The sequence below is a fragment of the Hemiscyllium ocellatum genome, chromosome 6 (genome assembly GCF_020745735.1).
Source record: "Hemiscyllium ocellatum isolate sHemOce1 chromosome 6, sHemOce1.pat.X.cur, whole genome shotgun sequence".
In the NCBI taxonomy this organism is placed as follows: domain Eukaryota; kingdom Metazoa; phylum Chordata; class Chondrichthyes; order Orectolobiformes; family Hemiscylliidae; genus Hemiscyllium; species Hemiscyllium ocellatum.
In genome coordinates, this window is record NC_083406.1 from 119886289 (window position 1) to 119912414 (window position 26126).

The following is a 26126-nucleotide window of genomic DNA, read 5'->3' on the forward strand; positions in this document are numbered from 1 at the left end:
TGGGTCATCAAGTATATTCAAGGCTGAGATGGGTTTTCCATCACCTGAAGGAACTTAAAGTTATGAGAAAGTGGAGTTGAGGATTATTAGTAATGGTGTTATATACTAGATGGGCAGAATGGCCTACTTCTGCTCCTATGTCCTGTGGTACCTCAAAGTGCAGTGGTGTACTGCGATGTGAGCGTAAGACAAAGATGTGTGCTCAAACCTCTGGATGGGATTTGAACCCACAACCTTCTGATTTGAAGAGATAAGAGAAGTGCCTCCTGAACCATGTCTGAGCTTGCTGTTGGAAGAGTGGGAACATGGACTCTCCATGCTCTCCGGACCGAGAAGTTGATGTGCACCGAGGCATCGGAATGGTGCACGTTATTCAAGAGGCGCTGTTGTGTGGAGGTGGGGAATGACAGCTTTGTCTGCGACAGCCTCTCGTTTCTCTTGGCTCTCACCCTCGTTCGCCATTTTTGTTGATGAGCTGTGTCACTGTAACCAGTGTTTGTGAGCATGGTCGACACAGACCTGCAATTAGAACGTCTCACCCCATCTGTTGAGGGATGCTATTTTCTTTCCTACTGAAATAGTTCCAGCCCCAGACAAGAGGAGTTTCAATTTCAGACATCCTGTTGTTGGTTTCTGCAGACACGCTGATTGCTGTAATTAACTCCTGGTGGCAATGAAGGGTGAACGTAACCTTTTAAGAACTGAGGAGCTTTCTGCATCTCTAACTTTGCGGCAGGAGTTGACCATCAACAGATTACCTTTAACCCCTTGCTCTCCCCATTGTCAGGTGGCTTGTTTGAATTCATTTAACCTGTTTTCAGGATTCACTGGATAGATAGGCGGTTAGCACGCATGTCTTCATTGATCAGACCTGTTGAATATAGGAGTTAGCACATCAAGTTGAGGTTATGCAGGACATTAGTGAGGCCTCTTTTGGAGTACTGTATGTACTGCTGTTCATCCTGTTATTAAAAAAGGATGTTATTAAGCTAGAGAGGGTTCAGAAAAGATTTATCAGGATGCTGGGGTTGGACGGTCTGAGTTATAAAAATAGGCTCGGACTTTTTTTTTCCACTGAAGCAGAGATTGAGGATTGACCGTATAGTGGTTTATAAAATCTTGAGGGGCGTGAATAAGGGGTCGGGGAGGACAAAACTAGGGGGCATACTTTTAAGATGAGAGGAGAAAGATTTTAAAAAAGACATGGGGGCAACTTTTTGTGTGTGGAAAGAGCTGGCAGAGGAGGTGGTGGATCCAGCTACACTGACAACATTTAAAAGACATTTGGAAAAGTATATAAATGGAAAAGGTTTGGAGGAATATGGGCGAAACGAAGGCAAGTGGATCTAGTTTAGATTGGGAACATGGTCAGTGTGGACTGATTGGACCGAAGTGGACACTGCTGCATGACTCTGACTGTATGAGAAGGAGAATCTCTCATGGTAAATTCAGTCGATATGGGAATTGAATCCATGCCATTGGCAACACTATGCATCACAAACCAGCCTTCAAGCCAACTGAGCAAACTGTTGTAAAGTACTTCTCCACTCAAATTGCAGGAGCTAATGCTTGTTGCATCATTGCCAAAGGAGCTGAAAGCTTGCTGTGTAGCTGCCTAGCCTCTTCCCATTGTCTTCGCACACCCTGCCTTGGACGAGCGAGTGAGCTTCCGCCTTCAGTGTTTTGACACCAGTACAGACTTCCCAAAGATTGTCGTCCATCAGCTGTTGTGTAGGAGGCTGAAGTCATCATCTGGCAGTGTTGACGAGGAATACATTAGCACTTCCCCCAGCAGTGAAGCATATTTCAGCTGCTGACATTTACATGCGAGCTCTTCCAGCCTGCTCATGCCAACTGTTAGGCTCAAGGGTGATGCAAAGCCAATGGAACACTGTTGCTAGGGGTTACCAGTGCATCCCCCTCCCCCATTTTCCTTGGATTTGCAACCCTACCCACCCAACATTACCACTGAGCTTTATTTTTCGTTTTACTGCTTTACTTAGAGATGATGTGGAGGTGTCGGCATTGGACTGGGGTGTAACCAAGTTAAAGATCACACGACACCAGGTTATTGTCTAACAGGTTTATTTGGAAGCACGAGCTTTCAGAACGCTGCTCCTTCATCTGTTGGACTAAAACCTAGAGTTGTGTGATTTTTAGTTGAAAACGTGTTGCTGGTTAAAGCACAGCAGGTCAGGCAGCATCCAAGGAATAGGAAATTCGACGTTTCGGGCATAAGCCCTTCATCCCGTCAAATTTCCTATTCCTTGGATGCTGCCTGACCTGCTGTGCTTTAACCAGCAACACATTTTCAACTGTGATCTCCAGCATCTGCAGACCTCGCTTTTTACCCTTGTGTGATTTTTAACTATGCCTGGAGATGGCATGGAAGAATGCAGTGTTTGATTAGATTACAGGTCACGTAAAGCTAAGGCTTACAATGGCAGGGGACCTCAGACCCGTGGCATGTGCCTGTTGCTTGATGTGGGACCTCAAGAACGTGGCTGACATTCCTGACTCTTACACTTGCACGAAGTGTGTCCAGCTGCAGCTCTTGTTTGACCGCGTGACGGCTCTGGAGCTGTGGATAGACTCACCGTGGAGCATCCGTGATGCGGAGGAGATCGTGAATAGTATGTCTAGTGAACTGGTCACACCGCAGGTTAGGATTGCTGAGGGAGGGAGACGGTGAATGGGTGACCAAAAGGCAGAAAAAGAGTAGGAAGGCAGTGCAGGTGTCCCCTGCGGTCATCTCCCTCCAAAACAGGTATACCGTTTTGGATACTGTTGGGGGAGATGGCTCACCAGGGGAGGGCAGCAGTTGCCAGGATCATGGCACCGTGGCGGGCACTGCTGTTCAGAAGGGCGGGAAAAAGACTCTTGGGGTCATAGTCATAGGGATTCTATCGTGAGGGGAGTAGATAGGTGGTTCTGTGGCTGAAAACAGGATTCCCGGATGGTATGTTGCCTCCCAGGTGCTCGGGTCAGGGATGTCACTGATCAGCTGCAGAGCATTCTAAAGGGGAGGGTGAACAGCCAGTTGTCTTGGTGCATGTGGGCACCAACGATATAAGTAGAAAGCGAGATGAAGTTCCGAGAGAAGAATTCAGGGAGCTAGGAGAGAAGTTAAAGGGGAGGATCTCAAAGGGATTACTACCAGTGCCACGTGCTAGCCAGCGTAGAAATGAAAAAATAGGCAGGATGAACACGTGGCTTGAGGGAGGGGTTCAGATTTGTTGGACATTGGGACCGGTTCTGGGGAAGGTGGAACTATTACAAAAGGGACGGTCTACATCGGAACCAGACTGGAACCAATGTCCTTGGGGCAGGTTTTGCTATTGCTGTTGGGGAGGTTTTAAACTAATGTGGCAGGGGACTGGGAACCAGAAGAGAAAACAAGTAGGCAGCGAGGTAGAGACTTTAAGAATTAGGAAGTTTGCATTAGTAAGGGGAATAGTAGGCAGACAGCAGAAGAACACAAAAGAACTGGTGGCCTGAAGTCCATCTACTTTAATGCAAGGAATATAGTGGGTAAGGCAGATGAACTTAGGGCTTGGATTGGTGCCTGGGACTATGATGTCATTGCAAACACAGAGATTTGGTTGAACGAAGGGCATGCTGATTGGGAACTAAATGTTCCAGGATATAGATGCTTCAGACAGGACAGGGAGGCAGTGAGGTTAAAGTGGGGGGAAGGGGGGTGGGTGGAGTTGCATTGCTGGTCAGGGATAATATCATGGCTGTGCTAAAGGAGGACACTATGGAGGGCTTGAGTAGTGAGGCATTATGGGTAGAGCTGAGAAATAAGAAGGGTGCAGTTACATTGTTGGGGCTGTATTACAGACCTCCCAACAGTGAGGGTGAGGTAGAAGAACAAATAGATCAACCGATTATGGAAAGATGTAGAGGCAACCGAGTGATGGTGATGGGGGATTTTAATTTTCCCAACATTGACTGGGATACACTTAGTGTCAGAGGTCTGGATGGGGTAGAATTTGTAAGAAGCGTCCAGGAGAGTTTTCTAGAGCAGTATGTCAATAGTCCGACGAGGGAAGGGGCTATGTTGGACCTGGTGTTGGGGAATGAGCCAGGACAGCTGGTAGAAGTTGTGGTGGGTGATTTCTTTGGGAACAGTGAGCACAATTCTGTAAGTTTTAGAATACTTGCAGACATGGTAAAGTCTCCAGGACCGTGTTCCACCATAGTCAGCAACTTCACCAGTGACAGGAGAGAGGTTAATCCAGGTTGGTCTTCAGATTCATAAACTAGTCAATAATACGAGCTGTCGTGCAATGGTACTGATTTGCTTGATATATAATTCAGTCCAAATGAATATTCTGCTTATACTGTATCCTTCTGTGGTGCATGGAAAGAGGCCATTCAGCCAATCACACCTGTGTGGTCCCTTTGTAGAAACTGATCAATTGTTTCCAATTTTGTGTATAAGTCGTGCCCTGATTTGCCTGACCAAAATGCCTTGTCCCAGATGCCTGTGACCAGCAGTGTGTAGCAGGATCAGTGCTAGATTCACTGCTTTTTGTCATTTATATAAATGATTTAGATATGAATATAGGAGGAATGGTTAGTAAGTTTGCAGATGACACTAAAATTGGAGGTATAATGGACAGCGAAGAAGGTTACCTCAGACCCTGATCCGATGGGTCAATGGGCCGGGGGCGGCAGATGGAGTTTAATTTAGATAAATGGCTGGGCAAATCAGGGCAGGAATTATACACTTAATGGTAGGGCCCTGGGAAATGTTACCAGAGACCAAGAGTGCAGGTGTATAGTTCCTTGAAGGTAGAGTCACAGCTAGGCAGGGTGGTGAAGATGATGTTTGGTATGCTTGCCTTTATTGGTCAGTGCATCGAATTTAGCAGGTGGGATGTCATGTCGTGACTGGTTAGGCCACGTTTGGAATACTATGTTCAGTTCTGGGCTCCCTGCCACAGGAGAGGTGTGGTTAAACCTGAAAGGGTGCAGAAAGGATTTATTAGGATGTTGCTGGGGTTGGAGGGCTCGAGTTATGGAGGAGGCTGAATAGGCTGGGGCTGTTTGCCTGGTGTGTAGGAGGCTGAGGGTGACCTTTTAGTGGTTTTATAAAATCATGAGGACATGGAAAGAGTGAATAGCCAAAACCTTTCCCTAGTGTAGGGGAGTCCAAAACTAGAGGGCATAGGTTAGGATGAGGGGGGATTTTGAAAGGATTCATGGGGTAGGTTTTCATACAAATGATGTGTATGGAATGAGCTGCCAGAGGAAATGGTGAAGGCTGGTACAGTTACAGCATTTAAAAGGCATCTGGATGTGTACATTAATGAGGAGGATTTAGAGGGATATGGGCTAAATGCTGGCAAATTGAACCTAGATAAATTTAGGATATCTGGTCAGCATGGATGAGTTGGACCAAAGGGTCTGTTTCTGTGCTGTACACCCGAGGTTTGACTCTTTCTTGCATAGTCGCACATTATCTCTCTTGTTTAAGTATTCGTTGGCCATGCAATAGAATATGGGCCCCGCTCCCAGCATCATGTGATCAGTCACTTGGTCAGCACAGGCCAATTGGATTCCAAAGCAAAGAACAGAAACTAATCAAGTTTCTGTATTTAACAAGGTCTACTGTTTATTATGAAGAAGTCAATTCTAACCACTGGTCAATAACTATGAACAATCAACATACAGTTCTCCCAGCTGAAACTCTAACCTCTTTCTTAAATCACTACACGTCTGCAGACAGACATAGACAAACGTGAGTGTTATGGGTATTGGAACAATACTGGAGAAACACAGTTCACTAGCACCAATCATAATGAGCTTTCCTCTTTGCTTCCCCAGACCTACTGATCTTTGATCTCCATATTTAGAGATTCCTTCAATTCTTTGCAGGAAACACCAGGTAGTTGGCAGATTCACTGTAAAGTCTGTCAGTTTTAAAGGCAGAGGCAACAGCTGGTTGGAGAGAATATCTTACTGTCTTCTCGGGTTTGATTACTTCCCTGCAGACACTGAGACCTTTTCCTTGTAGTCTAGAGAGCTTCAGCCTCCGTATTGTTGTCTCTCACTCTCCACCTGCCCAGGAACCAATCAGTGTTGCCATGCCAATGACTTCTGCTCTTCATAACTGGTCCCAACTGTAAAAACTAATCAACAGCCTATCCCTGGGTGAAGCTCACTCTTAGCACATCCGCTCCCCTCCCTCCTCAATGTTTGAACAAAGCAGTAGTGTAAATACAACTCCCAACTGTTCTTTTTAAAAGGGCAGTGACAGCCTGGTGGTATTATCACTAGTCTTTAAATCTAGAGACCTAGATAATGTTCTGAGGATCCGGTTCAATTCCTGCCATGGCAAATGGTGGAATTTCAATTCAATGAAATGATCTGGAATTAAGAGTCTAAGGATGACCATGAATCCATTTTCAATTGCCAGGAAAACCCTGGTTCACTAATGTCCTTCAGAGCAAGAAGGGCATCCTTGTTGGGTCGGGCCTACTTGTGACTCCAGACCCACAGCAATGGGTTTGACTCTAACTTCCCTTTGGGCAATTGGATGTGCAATAAATTCTGGCCTAGCCATTGACATCTTCATCCAATGAGTAAAAAGGTTCAGCAACCCAGTGTTGACTGAAAATGACAAGATGTGGACTTTATGGGAGTCTCTCCTATAGAAGGTGTAGCAACCAACATGTGCTCACATCGCTCAAAACAGCAGTGTGGTCATCTGTTTTCGCCATTGCTGAGGGGCAGGTGCCGGAGGATAGTGTCCCCTGGATGGGCAGATAAGACTCGGGGATACAACTGTTTTTAAAAAGTGGGATGCCACTTAGATCCGAGATAGAGAAAAGCTTTTTTGTTTAAATTCCAAAGGTTGTAAAATCTTGAGATTCTCCATCACTGAGTTGTAGAGGATTGGTTTTTTGAGTGCGTTTGAGGTGAAGATTAATAGATTTCTGGTTACCGTGGGTTACCAGGAATGGGTGGGTAAAATGCATTAACTGTCCAACAAGTCAAGATTGTATTGAAGGGTGAGGCAGGCTCTTTTGAGACAGGCATCAAACTTGGAGTTTTTGCAGATTGTAGATAAACTAGTGATTCCTCCTAATTCTTCGATTATATTTATCCCCTAAGCTACATCACTTATGATTATCTGACTATTATCATTTTGCTGTTTGTAGGAGTGGTGTGTGATGGATACTCCCCACTGGTTGGGATGGGCGCAGCTCCAATAACCTTCAAACTCAACACCATCCAGGCCAAAGCAGCCTGCTTGATTGGCACCACATCCACAAACGCCCACTCCCTCCACCAATGACACTCTAGCAGCAGTATGGACTGTCCACATGATGCACTGCAGAAACTCCTCAAAGATCCCCAGAGAGCACCTTCTGAACCCAAGACCGCTTTCACCTTGAAGGACGTGATACATAGGAACACCACCACCTGCAAGTTCTCCTTCATGCCACTCCCCATCCTGACTGGGAAATCTACCATGGTTCCTTCAGTGTCACTGGGTCAAAATCTCCCATTCTAAGGGCATTATTAGATTAGACTTAGACTTACAGTGTGGAAACAGGCCCTTTGGCCCAACAAGTCCACACTGACCCGCCGAAGCGCAACCCACCCATACCCCTACATTTACCCCTTACCTAACACTACGGGCAATTTAGCTTGGCCAATTCACCTGACCCGCACATCTTTGTGACTGTGGAGGAAACCGGAGCACCCGGAGGAAACCCACGCAGACACGGGGAGAACGTGCAAACTCCACACAGTCAGTCGCCTGAGTCGGGAATTGAACCCGAGTCTACAGGCGCTGTGAGGCAGCAGTGCTAACCACTGTGCCACCGTGCCGCCCATTGTGGGTTCATATACAGCACATGGACTGCAGTGGTTCAAGAAGGCAGCTCACCCCACCTCGAGGGAAACTAGGGGCTGGTAATAAGTGTTGGCCCAGCCAGTAGTACCCATGCCCAGTGTATTTCTTTGTAACACTTTGTAAGCACTGTGCAGACATTAGCTGTTGTGTTTCCTTCACCAAAATGATGATTATCTTAAAGTGCCATCGTTTGTAAAGTGTTCGAGAGATCCCGAGGCTGTGAAGGGTATTACGTTTGAGGAAGGTCACTCTCCATCTCTCCTCCCTCGTTTGCCCTTCCTCTGTCTCCCTTCACTCAATCTCATTGATTGTCTATTTTGGGTTGTGGCTGAGTAAGGGAATCTGGACTGAATTGATTCCATCATGAAGTAGACACCAGGCCCCCAGCACAGTGCCGATGCAATGGGATCTCTTTTTAGAATTAACTCTTAAGTCGTACAGCACGGAAACAGACCCTTCGCTCCAACTCGTCCGTGCCGACCAGATATCCTGAATAAATTGAGTCCCGTTTGCCAGCACTTGACTCATATCCCTCTAAACCCTTTCTATTTATGTACCCATCCATTTAAGTGCTGTAATTGTACCACTTCCTCTAGCAGCTCATTCTATACACACACCACCCTCTGCGTGAGAAAGATGCCCTTTAGGTCCCTTTTCAATTTTTCCCCTCTCGCCCTAAACCTATGCCCACTGGTTCCCCCACCCCAGTGAAAGCTCCTTGTCTATTTATCTTCTCCATGCCCCTTGTGATTTTGTAAACCTTTATAAAGTCACCCCTCAGCCTCCAACACTCCGGGGCAAACAGCCCCGGCATGTTCAGCCTCTCCCTTTAGCTCAAATCCTCCAACCCTGGTAACATCCTTGTAAATCTTTTGTGGACCCTTTCAAGTTTCACAACATCTTTCCGATAGGAAGGAGACCAGAATTGCACACAGTATTCCAAAAGTGGCCTAACCAATGTCCTTTAGACTCTTGGGTCTTGTGTTGTGAGACCTCGTTCTCCCTTACACAGGGACTGAGGCGAAGTTGGATCGAGGCAGTAAAGGGGGCTTTTCTCTCTCTTCCCATGGGGCATGTGTATCTCTGGCAAGGCCAGTATTTGTTTCCCATCCCTAATTACCCTTGAGTTGAGTGTGGTCAGCCATTTCAGATTCACCCACATTTGCTGTGGGTGTGGGGTCATGTGTAGGCCAGACCAGGTAAGGAAGAGAATATTTCCTTCCCTATAGGATGTTCATGAACATAGAACATAGAACAATACAGCACAGAACAGGCCCTTCGGCCCACCATGTTGTGCTGAACATCTATCCTAGATTAAGCACCCATCCATGTACCTATCCAATTGCCGCTTAAAGGTCGTCAATGATTCTGACTCTACCACTGCCACGGGCAGCGCATTCCATGCCCCCACCACTCTCTGGGTAAAGAACCCACCCCTGACATCTCTCCTATACCTTCCACCCTTCACCTTAAATTTATGTCCCCTTGTAACACTCTGTTGTACCCGGGGAAAAAGTTTCTGACTGTCTGCTCTATCTATTCCTCTGATCATCTTATAAACCTCTATCAAGTCACCCCTCATCCTTTGCCGTTCCAACGAGAAAAGGCTGAGAACTCTCAACCTATCCTCGTACGACCTATTCTCCATTCCAGGCAACATCCTGGTAAATCTTCTCTGCACCCTCTCCAAAGCTTCCACATCTTTCCTAAAGTGAGGCGACCAGAACTGCACACAGTACTCCAAATGTGGCCTTACCAAGGTCCTGTACAACTGCAACATCACCTCACAATTCTTGAATTCAATCCCTCTGCTAATGAACGCTAATACACCATAGGCCTTCTTACAAGCTCTATCCACCTGAGTGGCAACTTTCAAAGATCTATGTACATAGACCCCAAGATCCATCTGTTTCTCCACCTGACTAAGAACTCTACCGTTAACCCTGTATTCCGCATTCTTATTTGTTCTTCCAAAATGGACAACCTCACACTTGTCAGGGTTGAACTCCATCTGCCACTCCTCAGCCCAGCTCTGCATCATATCTAAGTCCCTTTGCAGCCAACAACAGCCCTCCTCACTGTCCACAACTCCACCAATCTTCATATCATCTGCAAATTTACTGACCCACCCTTCGACTCCCTCATCCAAGTCATTAATAAAAATTACAAACAGCAGAGGACCCAGAACTGATCCCTGCGGAACTCCACTTGTAACTGGGCTCCAGGCTGAATATTTACCATCTACCACCATTCTCTGACTTCAACCGGTTAGCCAGTTTTCAATCCAATTGACCAAGTTTCCCTCTATCCCATGCCTCCTGACTTTCCGCATAAGCCTACCATGGGGAACCTTATCAAATGCCTTACTAAAATCCACGTACACTACATCCACTGCTCTACCCTCATCCACATGCTTGGTCACCTCCTCAAAGAATTCAATAAGACTTGTAAGGCAAGACCTTCCTTTCACAAATCCGTGCTGGCTGTCCCTAATCAAGCAGTGTCTTTCCAGATACTCATAAATCCTATCCCTCAGAACCCTTTCCATTACTTTGCCTACCACCGAAGTAAGCTAACTGGCCTGTAATTCCCGGGGTTATCCCTATTCCCTTTTTTGAACAGGGACACAACATTCGCTACTCTCCAGCCCCCTGGCACCACCCCCGTTGACAGTGAAGACGAAAAGATCATTGTCAACGGTACTGCAATTTCCTCTCTTACTTCCCACATAATCCTAGGATATATCCCGTCAGGCCCGGGGACTTGTCTATCCTCAAGTTGTTCAAAATGTCCAACACATCTTCCTTCCTAACAAGTATCTCCTCTAGCTTACCAGTCTGTTTCACACTCTCCTCTTCAACAATACGGTCCCTCTCGTTTGTAAATACTGAAGAAAAGTACTTGTTCAAGACCTCTCCTATCTCTTCCGACTCAATACACAATCTCCCACTACTGTCCTTGATCAGACCTACCCTCGTTCTCGTCATTCTCATGTTTCTCACATACGCATAAAATGCCTTGGGGTTATTCTTGATCCTATCCACCAAGGATTTTTCATGCCCTCTCTTAGCTCTAAACCAGATCAGTTGTTTTTTTAAATTAGCAACAGTTGTAATGGTTACCATCACTAAGGCTAACTTTAACTTTGTTTCCTTAATTTTAATCAACTGTGTTTTAAATTCCTGCAACTGGGGTGTTGGGATTTGAACCCAGCTTTCGTAAACACTAGCCTGGACCGTTGTAGTCACTGCACTATACCACCATCTCGCTCTAAGCTGAGCAAGTGTTTTTATTTATTGACTTGTGTGATGTGGACTGGGGCAGCATTAACTGGCCGTCCCTATTTCTGCACCACAAGAGGGGGGGGGTTGCGGGGGGGTGAGCTGTCTTCTCAAACTGCACTCCATGTGTGACAGGGAGGAAAGAAAGGACGGATATGTTGATTGGGTTGATAAAGAAGGGTAGGAGATGGTTGTCAGAACACCAACAGAAATCCAGTTATGTCTTGTATCCATGTTGTAAAAATGAAACCAGCATTCTGTGAGAAGTTCGAAAAAGTGTGATGTGCAATATTTCCCCCCCCCCCCCCGCAACCCCCCGAGCTATCACCTTAGAATCCCTACAGTGTGGAAGCGAGCCATTCAGCCCATCAAGTCCACACTGACAGTCCAGGGAACACCCACCCAGACCCACCCCCTTACCCTACTCCTCTAACCCTGCATTCCCCGTTAGTAATCCATCCAGCTTGCATATCCCTGAAAACTATGGACAATTTAACATGGCCAATCCACCCTCACCTGCACATATTAGATTAGTTACAGTGTGGAAACAGGCCCTTCGGCCCAACAAGTCCACACCGACCCGTCAAACCGCAACCCACCCAGACCCATTCCCCTATGTTTACCCCTTCACCTAACACTGTGGGCAATTTAGCATGGCCTAACCTGCACATTTTTGGACTGTGGGAGGGAACCAGAGCACCTGGAGAAAACCCACACAGACACAGGGAGAATGTGCAAACTCCACACAGTCGCCTGAGGTGGGAAACGAACCTGGGTCTCTGGCGCTGTGAGGCAGCAGTGCTAGCCACCGTGCCGCCCCACATCTTTGGACAGTGGGAGGGAACAGGACCACCTGGAGGGAACCCACCCAGACAGAGCAGGGATTTGAAAAGTCCACACACCAAAGTTGTCCGGGGGTTGGAATCGAACCTGGGTTCCTAATGCTGTGAGGCAGCGGTGCTAACCACTGAGCCGCCCATGTCGCCCATGCTGATCGATGTCTTTTTGCTCAGAGGTCAAATCTGCTTTGATATAGCGCCTCCCACAACTATAGGAAACCATGCAGGCACTGGGAGAACATGCGAGCTCCACACAGATAGTCACCAGAGGGTGGAATCAAACCCGGGTCCCTAGTCCTGTGAAGCAGCGGTGCTAACCACTGAGCCACCGTACCACCCATGGTGATTACTTGGAAAAACATTAGGAGAAAGACCCATCAAACTCCTGTCTTCTTTTGTTCCAAACTTGTGTGAAATTTCCATCTTCCACAGGGAGCTGGGAGGTCGGAGGAAGAGCTGGAATGTGTCCATTGTTGTGAGGCACAATCAGAGTTTGAACAGTCTGTGTCTCTTTCTGAACTGGCAAGAAAGTTCACTCTGGAGATGGCGACTTTATTAATCCTGTAGGTTTGGATTAGGGCCTCCCTGCTGGCAGAGTGGTGGGTTGACGTTAATTTTTTCTGTCATTCTCAGCATACTGATGTGTTCTTGTTTCTCTCTGTCTCTCCCTCTGCAGTGGGAGCGGTTATGGTTCCTTATCCTCTGCACTGGCTTCTTTATGACTCTGGTTTGGTTCTACTTCTGGTGGGAAGTACACAATGACTACAATGAGTTCAACTGGTAAGTGTAATGAGATTGTTTCATGGGATTTAGTGTGACTGAGTTCATAATGCACTGAAAACTTTTCGATGTCTTGATCCAGGAGCTTTGACTGAAAAGTGGCTAGTAACATTCAAGCCACACAAATGCCAGGCAATGACCATCTCCAGAATCTAACCATCTAACCCTTTGCATTTAGTGGTGCTACCAACAACAAAACTTCACACTATCAACATTCAGGGGTTTATCATGAACCAGAACCTGAACTGGACCCACCACATCAACACATTGATGACAAGAACCAGTCAGAGGCTGGGAATACTGTGGCAAGTAACTCCCCTCCTGACTCCCCAAGTCGGTCCATCACCTACAAAGCACAAGTCAGGAGTGTGATGGAATACTCCCCACTTACCTGGATGGGGGCAACCCCAACAACACCCAAAAAGCTTGACACCATCCAGGATTAAGCAGCTAATCCACTCCCGCCACCACCGACGCTCAACAGCAGCTGTGTGTACCATCTACAAGGTGCACTGCAGAAATTCACCTTCCAAAGCCAACGGCAGTATTTGGATGGAGCCTGTATTAGTATTTAACATAGAACATAGAACATAGAAAAATACAGCGCAGTACAGGCCTTTCGGCCCTCGATGTTGCGCCGACCAAATCCTACCTAACCTACACTAGCCCAATAACTTCCAAATGCCTATCCAATGCCCGCTTAAATGACCATAAAGAGGGAGAGTTCACCACTGCTACTGGCAGGGCATTCCATGAACTCTCAACCCGCTGCGTAAAGAATCTACCCCTAACATCTGTCCTATACCTACCACCCCTTAATTTAAAGCTGTGTCCCCTAGTAACAGCTGACTCCATTAGCGGTAAAAGGTTCTCAGTGTCTACCCTATCTAAACCCCTAATCATCTTATACACCTCTATCAAATCTCCCCTAAACCTTCTTTTCTCCAATGAGAACAGGCCCAAGTGCCTCAGCCTTTCCTCATACGATCTTCCTACCATGCCAGGCAACATCCTGGTAAACCACCTCTGCACTCGTTCCAATGCCTCCACATCCTTCCTATAGTATGGCGACCAAAACTGCACACAATACTCCAGATGAGGCCGCACCAGAGTCTTATACAACTGCAACATGACCTCAGGACTCCGGAACTCAATTCCTCTACCAATAAAGCCCAGTACACCATATGCCTTCCTCACAGCACTATTTACCTGGGTGGCAACTTTCAAAGATCTGTGTACATGGACACCAAGATCCCTCTGCTCATCCACACTACCAAGTAGCCTACCATTAGCCCAGTAATCCATCTTCTTGTTAAAGTTCACCCTCAGGGTCTGAGGCAGTGTTAGTGAAGCCTTTCTGCGATAGGCCGAGGGTATGTCCATCGGGAGAGAGCCTCTTGTGTAAATGATGAGGAGACATGGTGTAATCCTGTGGGAGTGTACTCACCACTGTCTGCCTGATGGAGGTCTCGGTATGGCTGCTTGATGGCCAGCTGATCTATAGTCAGGTGGAAATATTGATGATAGGAGCAGGAGTAGGCCATTGAGTCTTTCTAACCTCCACCATTCAATATGATCATGGCTGATTATCGAACTCCTCCCTCTTCCCCCAACATATCTCTCAATCCCTTTAACTCCATGAACTATATCTTCCTCCTCCTTGAAAAACATCGTGTTTTGGCCTCAGCTACTTTCTATGGCAGGGAACTGAACAGGCTCCCTGCTCTCTGGGTGAAGAGATTTCTCCTCATGTCAGCTTAAGGTGAAGAGATAAACCTTTTCGGACAAAGACCCCTGGTTCTGGACTCCCACACCACTACCCCCAGAATCTTGGAAACATCCTTCCTGCGAGTAAAAAATGAGGTCTGCAGATGCTGGAGATCAGAGCTGAAAATGTGTTGCTGGTTAAAGCGCAGCAGGTCAGGCAGCATCCAAGGAACAGGAAACTCGATGTTTCGGGCAAAAGCCCTTCATCAGGAATCAGGATTCATCAGGATTCCTGATGAAGGGCTTTTGCCCGAAACGTCGAGTTTCCTGTTCCTTGGATGCTGCCTGACCTGCTGCGCTTTAACCAGCAACACATTTTCAGCTCAACATCCTTCCTGCATCTACCCTGTGTGAATGTTATAGGTTTTCATGAGATTCTCCCTCAGTCTTATAAACCCCAGTGAATAGAATCCTCTCTTCATACCTCAGTCCTATCCTCTCAAGAATCCATTTGTCCTTTTTATTGCGCCCTTACTGCACGTCCTCCATAGCAAGAACATCCTTCCTCAGATAAGAAGAGCAAAACCCCACACTATACTCCAAGTGTCGCCTCATCAATTGCCAGTTCCCTATCTACATCAATACTTTTGGCCGTAAGACATAAGAGCAGAAATTAGGCCATTCAGCCCATTGTGCCTACTACACCATTCAATCATGGCCGATAGGTTTCTCAACCCCATTCTTCTGGTCTCCTCTGCTGAATTTTAAGTGAAAGAGGTGGTGGTGCCTTTCACAATGCCTCGCTGAAGGAGGTGGTATCTTTCCTAATGATGGGGTTTGCAATCAACCTGATGCTGCAATTATCTTTGTCCAACACTGCCAGAGGCAGACAGGGTCTATCCACTTCCAATTGTTTCTCTATAAAGATCTTGTTTTTATACACTGACATTCCACCAAAATGATGTACAGTCCCCCTTCTCCCTTCACTCCAAATCTGGAACAGAGAGAGTTTACATTTCTATATCTCCTCTGGGTGAACTTTCAGATGGAGCTAGGGCTATTCTTTCAACAACATGGGAGCCAATTTGTGCGCAACAAACTCCCAGAAGCTGCACATGATCACATTGTCTCCTGTTGTATGCGACATTGACTGAGGGAGCATTCTTGCTCAGGTTTCTCCAATGCTACTGTTCAAAATGGTGCCGTTGACCGGCGAGGGCAGGTGGACCTTGGTGTCACAGCCCACCTGGAAGGTGTCTCCTGTGACCGTGCAGTACTCCCATGTTGGAAACATTGGCCTGGGGTCTGGGCCCAGCTCCTGGAGTGGGACTGGTTGGACTGAAGTGTCTGTTTTTATATGACCCTGTGTAAAGGCCATTCAGCCCCTCCAGTCTGCTCTGCTGTTCATTATGATCATGGCCGATTTGACCGTGTCTTCAACTCCACTTTCCTGTTTGCCCACACTCCCCCAAACTCTTCTTGATGAACAGTCACTCTCCCTCTGCCTTGAAGTTATTTGACTCGGCCTGCACTGCTCTTTTGGTGGAGAATACCAAACACTGATAACCTTGAGAGGAGAAATTCCTCCTTGCCTCTAAATTAAATGGAAGATTTCTTATTCTGAAACTCTGCCTCTTAGTTCTTGATGTCTCCCAGAGGAGTGAACATCCTCCTGGTGTCTATCCCCATCAGCTCCCTCAGAGTCTGCGATCGCGTTCTTGTACATGCTGATGGGTACAGGCCTAATATACTTGATTTTTGTTTCTCTATGAGAGAGCATCTCTTTCCCAGGAAGCAGCTGATTAAATCTTCTCTGACATTCGAAGATTCCAAGAGGAAATCTGATGGGCGTTTGAGGGAAAAGACTTTAAGAGATAGGCAGCTAATAGGGAAGCAGGTTGCTGCATGGATAACCAGCACGGACTTGATGGCTGAATGGCCTCCTTCTGAGCTTGTGTCTCTCCCACTCTTGCTCGTGTGTTATGAAGATGCTTCACCCTTAATATTATTTTTGCTGGATTTAAATTCTGAAGGATTGTGGGGAAGTTTGATATGTTTTGGAAACTTGGAGTGATTTATTGAAAAGAGGTAATTGAAAGATCACTGAATGTTGATTTTTTTTTTCTCTAACAAGGCTTTCTGGAAATCACATGTTGACAATTCCTTGCTTTGCTGCTGACCCTGTGGGTTTGAACAGTAACTGTCATGGAGATGTTCTTGTTTTTTAATTTGGCCTTCAGTTGAGCCACTAGAGGCCTGCAAGGCAGAACTACCCAGCTCACCTCCCCTTCCTGGAAGAGTGCTCTTGTTTAGTTCATTTGCTCTTCTAAACTAACAGCTTAATATTGTATTTTCTGAGCAAGCTGAGCCTGCCAAGACTTCAGAGAAAACTGTGCATGATCACTGACTTGACAATACAACAGAACGTCAGAATAATAGACTTTGGGACATTTTATGTTTCATTCTTCTGCCTTCATGAATTATCTCAGGGGAGGTGATGGCCCAGTGGTATTATCACTAGAGTATTAATCCAGAGACCCAAATAATGTTCTGGGGATATGGGTTCAAATCCCACCATGGCAGATGGTAGAATTTGAATTCAATTAAAGAATCTGGAATTAAGACAGTAATGATACTCATGTGATTGATGCTGATTGTTAGAAGAGTCGGGCGGCACGGTGGCACAGTGGTTAGCACTGCTGCCTCACAGCGCCAGAGACCTGGGTTCAATTCCCAACTCAGGCGACTGACTGTGTGGAGTTTGCACATTCTCCCCGTGTCTGCGTGGGTTTCCTCCGGGTGCTCCGGTTTCCTCCCACAGTCCAAAGATGTGCGGGTCAGGTGAATTGCCCGTAGTGTTAGGTAAGGGGTAAGTGTGGGGGTATGGGTGGGTTGCGCTTCGGCGGGTCGGTGTGGACTTGTTGGGCCGAAGGGCCTGTTTCCACACTGTAAGTAATCTAATCTAATCTAATCCTCTGGTTCACTAATGTCCTTTCGGAAAAAAACCTGCCATCATTACCTGGTCTGGCCTACACGTGACTCCAAACCTGCAGCAATATGATTGACTCTTAACTGCCCTCTGGGAAATTAGGAATGGGCAATTAATGTTGGCCTAGCCAGTGACACCCACATCCCCTAAATGAATTTTAAAAAAAGCTCCATTGACCAAAGTGTGTTTTGTTCTTCAGAAAGCAGTCTTTGCAATCTGCTTTTTCCTCCCTTTTTTTTCCTGAGCTCTGTGTTTTAGTGACTTTTTTAAAAGGATAAGCATTTATAGTTCAATGCATATAAACATGCAGACACAGAGGAAAGCCAATCAGCCCATCAATTCTGCTCCATCATGCATTGAAATCACCATGGCATACGTTTTTCCTTGGTCAGAAGTTAATAGTTGTGTTTATTAAGAAACTGGGTTAATAGAACTTGTGTTTAAAACCTGATATGGATTTGATCTTTATTTGGTGATCTCAGAAATTGAAAAAAGTATTTTAATTTTATAATGTAATCCATGGAGAAGTAAAACTGGAGTGACAATGTATGAGACCAGCCTTGGTCATAAAAGTGCTTTTTGCTATTAATGTAGATGATTTGGATGTGAGTATGGGAGGTAAGGTTAGTAGGTTTACAGATGAAATGGGGTTCACGTTGATGGACATTTTGGTCGACATGGGCTAGTTTGGGCCAAAGGGCCGGTCTCCGTGCTGTAGGATTCTGACACCAAAATTGCTGGTGTTGTGGATAGCGAAGAAGGTTACCTCAGAGTACAATGGCACCTTGATCAGATGGGCAAAAGGAGTGGCAGATGGAATTTAATTTAGATAAATGTGAGGTGCTGCATTTTGGAATGGCAAATCAGTTCAGGACTTAGAATGGTAAGGTCTTGGGTAGTGTTGCCATAGAGACCTTGGAGTACAAGCTTATAGTTCCTTGAAAGTGGAGTTGCAAGTAGACAGGATAGTGAAGAAGGTGCTTGGTATGTTTGTCTTTACTGGTCAGTGCATTGAGTGTAGGAGTTGCGAGGTCATGTTGTGGCTGTACAAGACATTTTTAGCCATTATGGGAATACTGCATTCAATTCTGGTCTCCCTATTATAGGAAGGATGTTGTGAACTTGAAAGAGTTCAGAACAGATTTACAAGAATGTTGCCAGGGTTGGAGGGTTTGAGCTACTGGGAGAGGCTGAATAGGCTGGGGCTGTTTTCCCTGGAGCGTCGGAGGCTGAGGGGTGACCCTGGAGGTTTAAGAAATCATGAAGGTGGATAGCCAACGGTAGGGCAGGCTAGAACTAGAGGGCATAGGTTTAGGGTATGAGGGGAAAGAGTCAAAAGGGACCTAAAGGGCAGAGGGTAGTGCATGTATGGAATGCCATAAGAAGTAGTAGAAGCTGGTACAATTACAACATTTAAAAGGCATCTGGATGGGTCCATGAATAGGAAGAGGTTAGAGGGATATGGGCCAAATGCTGGCAAATGGGACTAGATTAAGTTAGGATATCTGGTTGGCATGAACCAATTGGACCAAAGGGTCTGTTTCCGTGCTGTACATCTCTATAACAATGACTGTACGATTAAGCTCTGGAATTTTCTTGCTAAATCCCATGCCCCCACTCCCCCGCCCCCACTGTTGTTCCTTTAAGAACTGACTTAAATCTTGGTAGAATAGGTTGATTGTTTGATCCTGAGTTCTAATGCCCTGAAGTTCAGGGCAATGGTTCCAGAGTTAAGGAATGTTGGTTGTGCAGATGGTCAGGAGGCGGTTGGGACTAGTGGAGATCTGATGGAGGCATTCAAAACCAAAACCTCGGGAGGGTTTGGTTGGAATCATAAGGGGATGTTGTTGCAGTTAATGGGAGGATCACGAACTCTAGGGCAGAGATCAGCAGGAGAAACAATGGAGACATGAGGGAAAAGCTTTTATTCCCGCAGTGATTGATTTGGATGAGGAACGTGTAACATGAGAGTGCTCACTGGAGGCTGGTGCAATCGAGACTTTAAAGAGTGAGTTGGATTGTTTATGGCTCACAGCCCATATTCCTTAAACCCGCCACTCCCCCAACAATTCCTTCCCTCTCTACACTCCTCTATCCCTAACATCTTCCTCTGATTCTTGGTGTGTTGCTCTTCCAGAGAGCTAGTACAAAGGTGGCAGGCTGAAAGGCCACCTCCTGTGTTGGCACTGTTCTATAATCATGAGGCTCATTATTAAATTATTTTCTGGCAACTTCTTGTGAAGCTCCTTAGAAACGTTCCAATGCATTAGAGACTCAATACAAATGGGCATAGTTGTTGTTGGCTGGTCAGAAGTAACTGAAGTTGCCATGTTGCTTGTTTTTTGCAGGTACATGTACAATAAGAAGGGTTACTGGAATGACTGGTCAGTCCCAGTACTAGTCCTAGCATCGACCGGATTCATATATGTCACGTTTTTATTGGTAAGTTTGGAAGGAGATCTCTGCATCTGGTCTTCAAGGAATTTTGTTTTCAGGATGAGGAGGAAATGTTCGGAGGAGATCTTCACTGTAATGGGATTTTTCAATGTTGCTTTGATAATGGAGGGGAGGGGGGGAGGGAGTAACCTGGAGGAACAGAGAGGGAGAGAAATGTGCCGCGGGAGGAGGATGCCTTGATTTCCTGCATTACATCGAAACATTTTGGATTCTTAAAGGGTTTGACAGGGTCAATGCTGAGAGGATGTTACCCCTCATGGCAGAGTCTAGGACCAGAGGGCACAGTCTCTGAATAAAGAGACACTAATTTAAGACTGGGATGAGAAGGAATTTTTTTTCTCAGAGTTGAGAGTCTTTGAACTAACTTTTCACAGAGAGCTGTGTGGGCAGTGTCCTTTTGTATATTTAAGGCTGAGATAGGTTGGATCTTGGTCAGTCGGTGTCGGAGGAATTAGCCCAATAAAGCAGAGATCACACAAACCAGATCGGGTGAAGTTGACAAGCTGTTTATTATAAGCGATATCGCTGGAAGAGAGATTGACTAGGCTGACCGAGAACTGACAGTCTGTCCAGGTAGATCAAGGGTTCTCTTCCTGAGGATGAAGCCAGGTTTTATAGGAATCTTGTACGTGAAGGTTAATTAAAATGGGGAAAGGTACAAAGTATTTGGAAATTAAGTAATCCAGTAACAAAGATGATAATTGAAAAGCTGTTATCGGAAGAATGTCCTGATTGTTAATACAATGTACCATTCTGAGAGTATCCATGAGTTCTTGATGGGATCAGGAGATTCCAACTCTTTTTAAATAGTAAGGTGCTTTCATTGTTGGGGAACTGAGGGCTATGGGAAAGGGCAGGAAAGTGGATGTAAAGAATCAGTCAAGATCCCATTGAATGGCAGAACAAGGGGCCAAATGGCTTACTCTTGTCCCTATTTTATTAAGATCGTGATCTTTTGATGGGTTGAAAGAGAGGATGGTGTGGTTACAGTAATGAGCTAACTAGGATGGGGATAGAATTCCGCTGTTTGCTTCTTGCCCAGGCTACTTCCCTTGTGGTGCTGCCCCTCATTGTCACTGACTGTGAAGGCACTCTCCTTGGTGAGAGAGCGAGACTATTAAGTGCACTCTAATATTCAGCAGTTTAATTGCAAAGCAGAATTTGACACCAAAGAGAGAGCAGGAAATCCAAAGGCCTGTCACATTGCTAAAAACATCCATTTTTGACTGAACATTGGGTCCACTTGCCCCTGATGAACATTGGGTTCCAGGGCTGCCTGTACTGTTCTGATGTTCTGCCCCTCCCAGTGTTTAATTCCCTCTTCACAGGATGGCTGGTAGCAGTCTTGTCTCCCTGCTCGCAGATTCTGATTGATGGTATCAGATTTATTTTTTGTCTTACTCTCTCATGGAATGGGGCATCACTGGCCCAGAAATTGTCACCCCCATCCCTAATTGCCCTTAAAATGAGTGGCTTGCTTGAACTTTTCAGAGGGTGGTTAAGAATTGACTATGTTGTTGAGAGTTTGGAGTCTACGATAGGACAGCAGATTTCTTACCAGTAAGGGCTGCACGGTGGCTCAGTGGTTAGCACTGCTGCCTCTCAGCACCAGAGACTCTGGTTCGATTCCACCATCGGGCGACAGTCTGTGAGGAGTTTGCTCCAGTTTCCTCCCACAGTCCAATGGCGTGCAGGTTAGGTGTATTGGCCATGCTAAATTGCCAGTGGTGTCCGGCGATGTGCAGGCTGGGTGGATTAGCCATGAGAAATGCAGGGCTACAGGGATGGGGTAGGGGGATGGATCTGGGTAGGTTGCTCTTTGGAGGGACTCAGTGGGCCAAACGGCCTACTTCCACACCGTAGGGATACTATGATTCTTGAAGACACCAACAGCAAACAGCACTTCGAGAGGTTGGGGGCAGAAGTGAGTGTAGTGGCCATCACTAAGGGGACGGTGCAGGGGAGCTGAAAGGTCTGAAGGTGGATAAATCACATGGACCAGATGGACTAACCCCCAGAATTCTGAAGGAAATAGCTGAGGGGATTGTAGAGGTATTGGTGCTGATCTTTCAGGAATCACTAGAGTCAGGGAGGGTCCCAGAGGACTGGAAAATGGTTAATGTAACGCCCCTGTTAAAGAAGGGAGGGAGGCAGAAGACAGGAAATATAGGCTGGTTAGCCTGCCCTTGATTGTTAGTAAGAATTTGGAGTCCATTACTAAGCATGAGATTGTGGAGTGTGAGGTAAAATAAAGTTGAGTCAGCATGGCTTTGTCACTGGGTGGTCATGCCTGACAGATCTGTTAGAATTCTTTGAGGAGCTAGTGAGCAAGTTAGACAAAGGAGAGCCAGTGGAAGTGATCTGTGTGGATTTATGGAAGACTTTGACGAGGTGCATTATGGAAGTATGTTAAATAAGATAAGAGCCCATGGTGTCAGGGGCAAGGTACTGGCATGGATAGAGGATTGGCTGACTGGCAGAAGGTAGAGAGTGGGGAATAAAGGGATCTTTTCAGGATGACAGCCGGTGACTAATAAAGTTCTGCAGGGGTCAGTATTGGGAGCACAACTATTCACAATCTACATTAACAATCTGGACAGCTTTGTTGCTAAGTTTGCTGATGACCCAAAGATAGGTGGAGGAATGGGTAATGTTGAGGAAGTGGGGAGGCTGTAGAAGGACTTGGACAGAGTGGGCAATGAAGTAGCAAATGGAATACAATATGGAAAAGTGTGAGGTAATGCACTTTGGTAGGAAGAATATAGGTGGAGTCTATTTTCTATTTGGGGAAAGGCTTTGGAAATCTGAAGCACAAAGGAACTCAAGAGTACTAATTCATGATTCTCTTCAGGTCACCATGCAGGTTCAAGTGGCAGTCAGGCAAGCAAATACAATGTTAGCATAAATTTCAACAGGGCTAGAATACAAGAGCAGAGATGTATTGCTGAGACTGTATAGGGCTCTGTTCAGATCACATTTGGAATAGTGAGAGCAGTTTTGGATCTTGTATCTTGTATCTTCAATCAGGATCTGATTGAAATTTACAAAATACTGAGGCCTGGACAGAGAAGATATGGAGAAGATGTTTCCACCAGTAGGAGAGACTAGGACCCGAGGGCACAGCCTCAGAGTGAAGGGACCATCCTTTAGAACTGAGATGAGGAGGAATCTCTTCAGCCAGAGACTGGGGAGTCTGTGGAACTCATTGCTACAAAGGGCTGTGGAGGCCAAGTCAAGGGATATATTTAAGATGGAGATAGGTTATTGAGTAATCAAGGGATCTAGGATTACAGAGAGAAGGGAGAGGAATATGGTTGGGAAATGGATCAGATATGATCAAACGGTGGAGCACACTTGATGGCTGAATGGCCTAAGTCTGCTCCTGTATCTTATCACTTTATAGACAGTGGTGAGCCACGTGGGTTTATTTACGACGATTGATGAGAGTTGATGTTGTCACGATGAATGAGATTCCAGACTTACTGAGTGAATTTAATTCTACCAGCTGCCATGTTGGGATTTGAGCCCGTGTGCCCTGAGCATTGCTAGTCCAGGAACATTACCATGATGATACTCACTCCACCTGATGGTAATGAGCTGGCTTAACTTTTCAACCTGCATCACAGGAAGCTGCAAAACAGGCTGACCACCCACTTAAGAGACAGTGAGGTTTACAGATACTGGAGACCAGAGTTGAGAGTGTGTTGCTGGAAAAGCACAGCAGGTCAGGCATAATCTGAGGAGCAGGAGAATTGACGTTTCAGGCTGGAGGCCTTCATCAGCCGTGACCACCCACTTAGCTCTGGAGTACACACATGTCCAGACTAACATTGAGGGCTGGTGGTGGTGCAGAGTAGGGGTGTACAGGATCGGGTGCAAATGGTGGGTGCTCCAATGAGAGATGATTGGATGCTGCAGCAAGTTGCAGTGTACTGTAATATTCAAAGAGTCAGGTTAGGCACTATGGGCCGACTGGGGATCCCTTTCTGTGCTGCATGTTTCTGTGATTACACTGACTAATGCAATGTGTACTCTTTTAGATTTTAGCGTTATGCCACATTGCGGTGGGGCAACAGATGAACTTGCACTGGCTGCACAAGGTAAGTGTGAGAAATTTGGACAGGTCACTTTTTGTTTTCACTGGAGTTCAGGAGAGTATATTAGATTACTTACAGTGTGGAAACAGCCCTTCGGCCCAACAAGTCCACACCGACCTGCCGAAGCGCAACCCACCCATACCCCTACATTTACCCCTTTCCTAACACTACGGACAATTTAGCATGGCCAATTCACCTGACCCGCACATCTTTGGACTGTGGGAGGAAACCGGAGCACCCAGAGCAAACCCACGCAGACACTGGGAGAACGTGCAAACTCCACACAGTCAACCGCCTGAGGCGGGAATTGAACCCGGGTCTCAGGCGCTGTGAGGCAGCAGTGCTAACCACTGTGCCACCGTGCCGCAATTTGGTCGAAATGCAGAAGATCCTGAGGGGACATAACCGGATGGATGTGGAAAGGATGTTTCCTTTTGTGGGAGAATCTAGGACTAGGCGGTTAGAGTTTACAAGTAAGGAGGAAACTATTTATGCTGCGGAAAATCTTTCCTCACAGAGGCCTGAGTGTGTTTGGAACTCCCTTCCTTAAATTGCGATGGAAGACTTTGAATGTATTTTAAGGCAGAGGGAAATAGATTATTGGTGAGTGAGAGGAGAGAAAGGTTTTGGGAATGAGGAGTAAGGGTGTTAGCCATGACTTTTATGGGATGTGGTGGGCCTGAGGGGCTGAATGGCCTACTCTGGCTCCTAATTTGTATGGCTCTTACCTCCCTGATTGTTTTGAACAGTGACTCACTTCTTGCTTTGTTTTCTTCACGCACCGTACTGGTCTGGTGATATTTCCAATAACTGGAGCTGTTAGCTAATGGAAGGGTTAGAATGGAGAGGAGAATGAGGCTAATTGGATAGCTCTTCCAAAGAGCTGGTACTGGCATCGTGGCCTGAATGGCTTCCATTCTTGCCATAAGATACTGGTGTATGATTTCTCCTTGGTGGTTTGCAAACGGACTAAGAGGGGCTACACAATGAGGGCCATTAGTGTCTATCACAGAACTGACTTAGGTTCTGCTTCGTGTGTGCATCCCTCTCCTGTGGGTAGTGGGTAGCCTTCTGGCCTCTGCATCAGAAAGTTAGACAATTAAGGTATAAGGCTGGAAATAGGCCATTCAGCCCATAAAGTCTGCTCCGCCATTCAGTGAGGTCATGGCTGGTCTGGTAATCCTCAACTCCAGTTACCCGTCTGTTCCCCATAATGCTCACTTCCCTTACTGTGTAGTCATCTGTCTTTCTCTGCCTTGAATGTACTGAACAACCTAGCTCTGCTGTTTAAAAAAAATTCCACAGATCCACTCCTCTCGGAGAGAAGAAATGCCTCCTCATCTCTTTTCTTCGATGGGTGACCCCTTATTCTGAGATGAGATGATGCCCTGTGGTCCTAGGCACCCCTCTCCCCCCCCCCCCCCCCCCCCCACCCTAAAGGTTAAACAACCTTTCCACATCCACCCTGTCAACTCCCCTAAGACTCTTGTATGCTTTAATAAGCTCCTTGGATTCAAGATGGCACTGAGACTGGGTGACTCTTTGTGAGCTCCCTACAGTGGATCTTATTCTCACATTTCTTATGATTGTTCAACACTTTTAAACCTAAGTCTGTAAAAATTTGTCTTGCTAAATGTTGATTTTGTTCTGTGCATCTCCTGTGCAGCTGTAACGCTGTATGCCTCACTCTATCTAAGCATCCGATGATCTGTATGTCCTTGTTGTGGTCTGCCTGTACTACTCACAAAACAAAGTTTTTCACTGTACTCTAGTACATGTGACTACAATAAGTCCAATAAGGCCACCTGAACACTATGATCAGACTTTATTCCATCTGAAATTCATTGCAAGACTTTGAGTTACTGCTAAAACAATATTTTTTATCAATGTTATTCATTATTACGTTGTGTAATTTGTGTTGTTGTTCATGTAACACTTTGGTCCTGGAGGAACATTGTCTCATTTTTACTCTATCACTCACATATGGTAGAAATGACAAATAAAACTACTCTTGACACAATCTTGTAAACTCCAATTTGTACATGCCCAATCTACAGTCCCTCCATACCAGGCATTGCGAAGTGAACCTTCTCTGGACTGCTT

At 46.1% G+C, this 26126-nt stretch overlaps 1 protein-coding gene across 2 annotated transcripts in view; it reads left to right on the forward strand.

Annotated features, from left to right (window-relative positions):
• The window catches only part of LOC132816889 (glycerophosphodiester phosphodiesterase domain-containing protein 5-like), a 228937-nt gene that overhangs the window by 122128 nt on the left and 80683 nt on the right, over positions 1-26126 (forward strand). For both annotated transcript variants that reach the window (XM_060826895.1, XM_060826896.1), the window contains exons 3-5: positions 12670-12773; positions 19818-19911; positions 23967-24026. In XM_060826895.1, the coding sequence (XP_060682878.1) occupies positions 12670-12773; positions 19818-19911; positions 23967-24026 (258 nt within the window). The remainder of the gene's footprint in view (positions 1-12669; positions 12774-19817; positions 19912-23966; positions 24027-26126) is intronic.